Below are 7,359 nucleotides of genomic sequence, written 5' to 3' on the forward strand. Positions count from 1 at the left end.
GAATCGATCGTTTGGTAAAAGACGACGTAGCATGCGATGGCCGCTTCGGCTTCGTCACCTTCTTGTTTTGGATTACTTATTCATTTTCGTCGTCTCTTATCATTCTGGTGAGGAACTGCCCTGATTGGAACGAATAAGATGATGCTACGTACTTTAATTAGTACGTGAAAGGGAAGGGCCGCCTGCTTCATTTGGTTTCATTCTGCTTCAACAAGAAGAGTACGAATCTTGTTTGGTGGGTAGATCGATCAAGGCCTTAATAGGGTAGGACCTGTTTATTGGGGGTCGTTGATCCTGTTGTTTTACAGTTTCCTGCTAGGGTGCACCATTGCATGCATCCTCCCTTATCATCCTTGCAAGCTTACGAATTTTAAAGAGTGATACTAGTTAATTATGATTCGTAACCATGTTCCTAATTGGGAATAATCTCGTTCAAATTTTGTTTGATTCTCAATTTGATTAATCACTGGTCGTTGAGGGTTGATCTTTATTAATAGGTTTCTTGGCTTTGTACGTATTGGCTTTAGGGTTTGTTTATTTGGGAAGTACATGCTCTACTTATTAATTTCACTCTTTGCTGCTGGGGTTTGTTCTATTCTCTGATTTCGATGGTGTTAGAATGAAGCTAGGTCAAGACTAACAAGGTAGATGGAGAAGATGTACATTAATTAGCATACGTTCCTCACGTACGTACCATTATCACCACGTAGAAGGCTTTGGATTCATAAGCATCATTACCTGAGAGGCCATTGTCTGATTCCGGAGCCATTTTGACTGAATTTAAGCTTTAGTACAGAAATGGTTAGATCGATGACGCGAACAGAAAAATTCGAACTTCACATTCTTGGTGAGTCTGGGAGCTAAGCTCTTAATTTGGTAAGTGAAGTTTAACGCTGCTGCAAAAGTCCTTGTACACCAGAAGGTTCTGGGGAAAGACGGGAGATGTTGGATAAGTACTGTATAATTTCCACTGTGTTCCAACATTGCAGTAACAATGACATGGTCAAATTCAGAAACTTTAGCATACTCACTAGAGAAATGCCTCCCAGCCATGTAATAGCCCCTAATAACCAAATCTGTTTCTAGTAAAACATCCATAGTTTGTCCAGGGCTTACGAGTATGTAGGTTTTGTATATGGGTTTGATATAGGGATCCATCTGTCCAACAACAGTGAGATTGTGTTGAGCATTGGCAAAGAAAAGGTAGGCATCTATATTTGCACCGACTGATAAACTTTCAGTGATATGTTGTCTCTGCAATAGGAAATTTGAAATTTGAGCTGTTATCTTCCTACCATAATCAAATACTCAACCCAAAGCGTAGAGCAACCAGTTCATTTATTTTAGCGAATTTGCATACCCTTGGAGCATGGACAAAGATCCCCTTGCTGGCCATTTATGGTATTAAGCATCATAATGTGGTAAAGATGTGGCTTCTTGCATAACCTCATCAACCCTTGCTTTCAAATCTCCCTAGTACCATGATGCTGCATATAAGAATGTCATACATATACAGATTGTGACAAAGAGTAAGTTATGGGGAATATAATGATAATTTGTTTCATGCATAATATAATGATTCCATCATCAGGTTGAGGAAATAGATATGTGCTTCCAACAATAGGCAAGTATAAGATGACAATGGCACCATAAATTTGGCTCGCGACCAGTCAGTGTGAGAATTGTCACCATACTGTACCTTGTTCTGTAGACAACAAGACCTCGTGTGTGATATACTCCGGACCATCTAACCAGGGATTTCTCAATTGCATACCCTGCCTGCAACATTGATCATTTTTAGGATCCTCATTTTTGTTAAACAGCATCTTAAAATGCATGTACTGTGTTCAAGAAGTATGCAGGCGTATATGATTACCAACGAAACTCATAATATCCTTGACAGTGAACATTTACATAGACCGTATCAGCTTTATGCACGTATCTCCCGAGCCTGAGAAAATTTTGTTTACAATAACATGCTCTTTCAAGAAAAGAAATTATATCAGCCAAAAGTTAAACTAGTTATAAACTTATAAATTCATCACGTTTCGAGGAAACAAGAACACTGCTGGGAATTAGAGAGTATAAGTGGAACTTACTACAAAATCGTAGAATTGTGATTAGCTCCGAACCATAGCTGCAAGACGAGAAAAAGATAATCTAGAGTAGTAGTAATTTTCTTCTGTGATTTCATTAGCACGTTAAAAGAGTATATTAGTTAGTACTTGCCCTGAGAACTGAGAAGTACTCTTTGTATAGCTTACGTGAGACGTAGTTCCATCAAGCCAACTTAGAGGCCTAGCTATATATGTTTATATTTGACTGTTAGTTAGTGCTCTTCTACCAGTGAACTGGGTGGGAAATGGTGACTTTCACAGTCTGACACTAATAATGCATCACTACTTAACTTTACTAAGATGCATTATGCAGGATCAAAGGGTATCTGTTAATATATAAAACTGCAACAGTTGAGCACCACATCTTCCTCATCAGTGGAATGCAATATTCAGTCTCAATAATCAATGAAAAATCCTAGGAAACAAATAATTGGGGGTTAAGCACGAATCTGAAGTCTACTGTAAGTTAGCTGGATTGCCTTAAAAGAGAAAAACAGAGAATCAATCTCGTGCGAGGAACTCAAATGACCAACCAGCTTCTTAAATCTGATATACAGAAGCAATGAAGAAGACGTATAAAGACACAAAGAAGTGCATACCTACTTTATAGAAAACTGGCTAAAAGTCATTAGTTACGTACATCTGCAACTTCTGTTCATACAAAGACCATCATTTACTATTGCAAACTTATCCTAGGAAAGAAGAGGTTGGCGACAGAGAACATGACTGTGAAAGCCAATTTCACTAAACAAAAAACTACAGTACATCAAAGTTTATGTGCACAATACCCTTTCAGCCATCAAGGAAATAAAGTGGACATGGCGCACAGCCCTAAGACGGTCACACAGTGACACAGCTGGGGGTTAAATACTTGGCCACATCTTTCTTCAAATATACCTAAAACGGACAGAATTAAGAATGGAACATGTCATAAAGATGATAACCCATTGAGAACATGTAGGAGAAACGTAACAAAGATGTGCAAGACTAGTGGTATATTTTATTTCATATACAGTTCTGTTATGCTCTTCACATTTTCAATGCTTCTTGTGCAGTTCAATACCTATAGAAATTAATAAGAAGACATCATTATTTGCTTAATGTCTCAGTCACGATTCTCCTTTTTTTTCCTTTTTTTTCCTTTTTTTTCCTTTTTTTTTCTTTATTGAGAAATCTCACTCTCGATTCTTTGCTTCTGATACTTGATTTTATTTTAAGTGAAATGACTAGCCTTTCCAAAAGCGTAGAGCTTTCAAGGAAAAAAACAACTTGAAGAAGAATTGTGGGTATTCACAACATAAGACTTAACAACCTTATCCTAAGCCTAAGGGATTGATAATAAACATACACTATAATATAATATGATATAGGATTACATAACAAATAGAGATTATCATCACTTAGAGCCCTCATAATCTTGTACTTGTTAGTGCTCCCGAAAAACTATCTGCTATATCAAAACCAAATTCCAATACATATTCATATAGGAGTATTTGACCTTCTATAGCTTCGATCTTTCATTGTTAAGTATAACACCTTAATGGCTAGTTGGCTACCTATTCAAACTCCAATGCAAGTGACTTTTTTAGCTATGCACTTTTTGTGGCTAATGATGTACATTATTTTATTTATTTACAGAAAGGCAGACTACACACGGGTTTATACATCTAGTTTGTTCACTAGCTTTGTCTAAAGTATAAAATCCCAATGACAGTTTCCTGCATCACTGCATATTTCATTTTTAGATAAGGTTGTATCAAACAGTATGTTCCTAGCTGATCCTATTTTACTAAGGATAAATGAGCAAAAAACAGATCACAGCACAATCTTTGCTATTATAGAAGAATGCATGGAAAGACACATGTTGACAACTAGTACAAATCTAAGAGGTGCAATTTGGGAACATAAGATTTACCTTAGGAGGATAAAACAGGTTAATAAGCAACTGGATATCTTTACTTTAAAATCTTGCAGCGCTGATATCTGATCTCTTCTGAAAGTTTAAAGTGGTGTTTTGCCTTTTCCCACGCTCAGCAGAGGTTCTGAGCTGCTAGAGACCCCAGAAGAATCTCGGAGTTCCTCCAAAGCAGCATAATTTGATGGCCTACTTCCTCCTTTCAACATTTCAGCTTTACCTTCTATGACATGAACATCATAAACCATTGGCACTGTATCATGTATTTGACTTTGAAAGCCGCCTTTAATATTCTCGTCTTGCAGCCGTTCTTCTCCATCACAACAGAATTGTTTCTTGATTCCAATATCAGGTTGAAGTGCTTCATTAATCATTCCTGGGCACATTGCATTATCTGTTTGTAGTTTTTCTTCCCATGCTGAAATGACACTTTTCTCAACAACATCATGTCCATTGAAATGCATTTTTTTCTCGACAAATGAAGCCTCAAATTGAGAGGTATTTTCTGCAATACTTTCCACTCCCATATGGTCAGATATAGTTTCATTAGTCCCTGGCATCATCTTTTGCGAATCTACATTCGAAGCAAGAGCAGTCTGTCCCCATTTACACAGTTTATCATATGAATCATCCTTAAGCTGTTCACTTCCTGGAGAATTCATCTGTCTATATGCTTCAACCTCCTTCTCCAGAAAGTGGTTCTCCTTCTCCCTCCTAAGAAGTATTTCTTTAAGAACATCCATTTCTTCTTCATCATAAACAAATTTCTCTTCAATCATCCTTTGGTACTGTCTCACTTCCATTTCTGTTGATGCTTTATCCTTCTGCAAACGATATATCATGGCCATTGCTTCATCAGCTGCAGTCGCAGCAGCAGCCCGCTCTTTCTCCAGCTCTAAATAGAGAGCAGCAGTGATAGCTTTCTCTTTTAGAAGAGCTCCTTGTAACATCCTGATTGTATCACTTTCATCTTCAACAATAGGAATCTTTTCTTGACGGTAATTTACCTCTAGACCTTTACTCTCAACAGCTGATCCATGTATTATTTCCCCTATATCATCTCTGGTTACTGTTTTGACATCATTGGAAACAAAACACAAAAGTGAGTAAATACTATTCCTAATATAGTTCATTCATAATTAATCATGCTATGAATCCCAGTTTGTTATTTTCAGATTGTGCTGTTTGATAAGACAATGACTAAAATTGCAATAAACTTGTTAAAGATTCCAATGAAATTTCAACAATTGAAATAATTTTAAACCTATAGTCCTATAGAACGATGAACTTTATCAAACACATGAATAAAAGTAACCGAAACCAGGAAAAACAAAGTTTTATGTTTCTCACTCACCTTGAGACTCATCCTGTATTGCAGCTAGAGCAATTGAGCTTTCACCAGATACCTGTTTCGTATCCCTGTCATCAAGAGGCAAGGGGAATATACGAGGAGATTTTGAACTGTCCCTCCTAGGCCACCGAATACCAGTCCTTTTCTTAAAAACCACAATTCTCTTCCCCTTAGCATCAAACCCACTTTCCTTATCAACCATACTTTGCAACCTTGGACTCGAAAATGGACTGCAACATGATTCGCCTCCCAATTCAAGAACACCATTCCCTCCATTCACATCCCTAATCAACTTCTGACTCAAGTTGGACCTTTGATCCTTGAACCGAATATCAAAAGGGAACCTACCCATCACCAACTTCTGAACAGCACAAATCTTTGCAGCAGGCCACTCATAAAGCAATTTGTGCAAGCAAAAATCTCGATTTCTAAACCCGAAAACTCCATTACAAGGACATGGCAAATACACCCATAAGAACTTCAACAAATTCAATGCAAAAAACACAACAGCTGATGCACATAGCAGGATATAAGCAAGTAAAAGATCAAGAAATGCTCTTGTAAGACCACCAAAGCTCCAAGATTGAACTTCCTCACAAGCCATCCTTCCTAAAAGTCTCAAAGAGATCAAGCTTATACAGAATTGTGGGTAGTCTCAACTAAGAATCACAAAAGCTAGCCCAGCAGAAGAACACAGAAAACTAACTAAAAAGCTTCAAGATGCTTCGATTCTAATTGGAAACAGTGGATGATGATGGATTAGAATTATGTAGAAGTTAAAATAATCCAAGATTCTACACAACCGGCCAGTGGACTTATGATCTCATCCTAAATACAGGTCAATGGTGTCTACATATATACACAAATAATACAAGCTTTGCCAATAAGGAAACAAGACAGAAGCAAAGTAAAAGCTCTCACCTTTTACGGGAAATACTGAGGATAAAGGGGTTGCAATGATTTGTGGGAGCTGATATGGGAAACCCAGCAAAGGACTAGTTGGATTAGCTGAGCTACTGCAAGGTCGGAGCAAAGGAGACGACTAAGAAAGAAGGAAGAAGGAAACACAAGGGAGTTGAACTATGATGTTACGGGGTCGTACGTGTTAAGGTTGAAAGCCAACCGCTCTTGGGTTATAGGGCCCGATTTCGCACGTGTTTTAACAACTGCGCGCCAACTGTTGCCGACCTCATCATTAGCCACACTGCCCGCACATGTAATTAATACCCTCCTTTTTGTTCGGAGGGTCATTAGTCTGGGATTTATAGTGAAAGATGTTGTTTCCGGTCAGGGCCGACCTTTGGTCTATCGGACTTCGGTATTTATATGAATAATTACATAAATATTTAATACAAAGATAGAGATTAGATGTATCTCATGTTTTTATTGGTTACGGGTATACTTCACATACGGACCATATAAATGTATAAACCTAATTCCTCTCGGTCTCTTACATTTTGTTTTGATTAATGTTACGAGTGCTAAATCCGGGAGACCTAACTTCTAATAGCCTTATATTCCGATGTGTCAGTTCAGTGGGACCTGCACACAACACGTGTTAAGTCAAAGGATCAGGGGTGCACCGAATTTTAACCCTATGAAGCTTAAGTTAGGATTAAGAACAAAATTTATGTTTAAGAGTTAAGGATTTATGAATACGTTACCCTTTTTCTAGTGATCTACATGGACCTTTTATAGGCGCATTGAGAGAAGTGTTAGGTCCTTCCTTCAATGTGGGAATGTAGACCAGCATAAGGTGTATTTCTTGTTTAGGTGAGCCACCTTGGGCGGCGTCAATGGCGAGGTTTAGATCGGAGTTGTTGCTACATTGCTAGCGGTCGTGACTCTCGGCGTTACCAGGTTGCCGGTTGCCGGTCACCGGTCCAGCGACCGGAATCAGAGGAGATGACCGAGAATTACCCCGTTCAGGGGAAGGTGTTAACAAGTCCCCAAGTCTCTAGTTGAGGAGATTCCTT

The 7,359-nt window shown here is 38.3% G+C and overlaps 1 protein-coding gene across 7 annotated transcripts; it reads right to left on the reverse strand.

Moving 5' to 3' along the window:
• Nucleotides 1-923: 923 nt before the first annotated feature.
• On the reverse strand, nt 924-6,458 carry LOC126781994 (uncharacterized). Of its 7 annotated transcripts, none has more exons than XR_007670726.1 (7): nt 6,305-6,458; nt 5,387-5,811; nt 4,033-5,101; nt 1,877-3,014; nt 1,700-1,779; nt 1,361-1,487; nt 924-1,254 (listed from the first exon to the last, which is right to left on the reverse strand). XR_007670726.1 is itself a non-coding variant. In XM_050507134.1 (2 exons), the coding sequence occupies exons 1-2, from the start codon at nt 5,985-5,987 to the stop codon at nt 4,119-4,121; spliced, it is 1,584 nt and encodes a 527-aa protein (XP_050363091.1). In that variant the 5' UTR covers nt 5,988-6,458; the 3' UTR covers nt 3,933-4,118. The 7 variants fall into 7 exon arrangements, 1 of the variants encoding a protein (XP_050363091.1); XR_007670723.1 differs by having other exon boundaries at nt 5,387-5,992; XR_007670722.1 differs by having other exon boundaries at nt 5,387-6,114.
• Nucleotides 6,459-7,359: the final 901 nt, after the last annotated feature.

The sequence above is a fragment of the Argentina anserina genome, chromosome 2 (assembly GCF_933775445.1).
Source record: "Argentina anserina chromosome 2, drPotAnse1.1, whole genome shotgun sequence".
Lineage (NCBI taxonomy): Eukaryota > Viridiplantae > Streptophyta > Magnoliopsida > Rosales > Rosaceae > Argentina > Argentina anserina.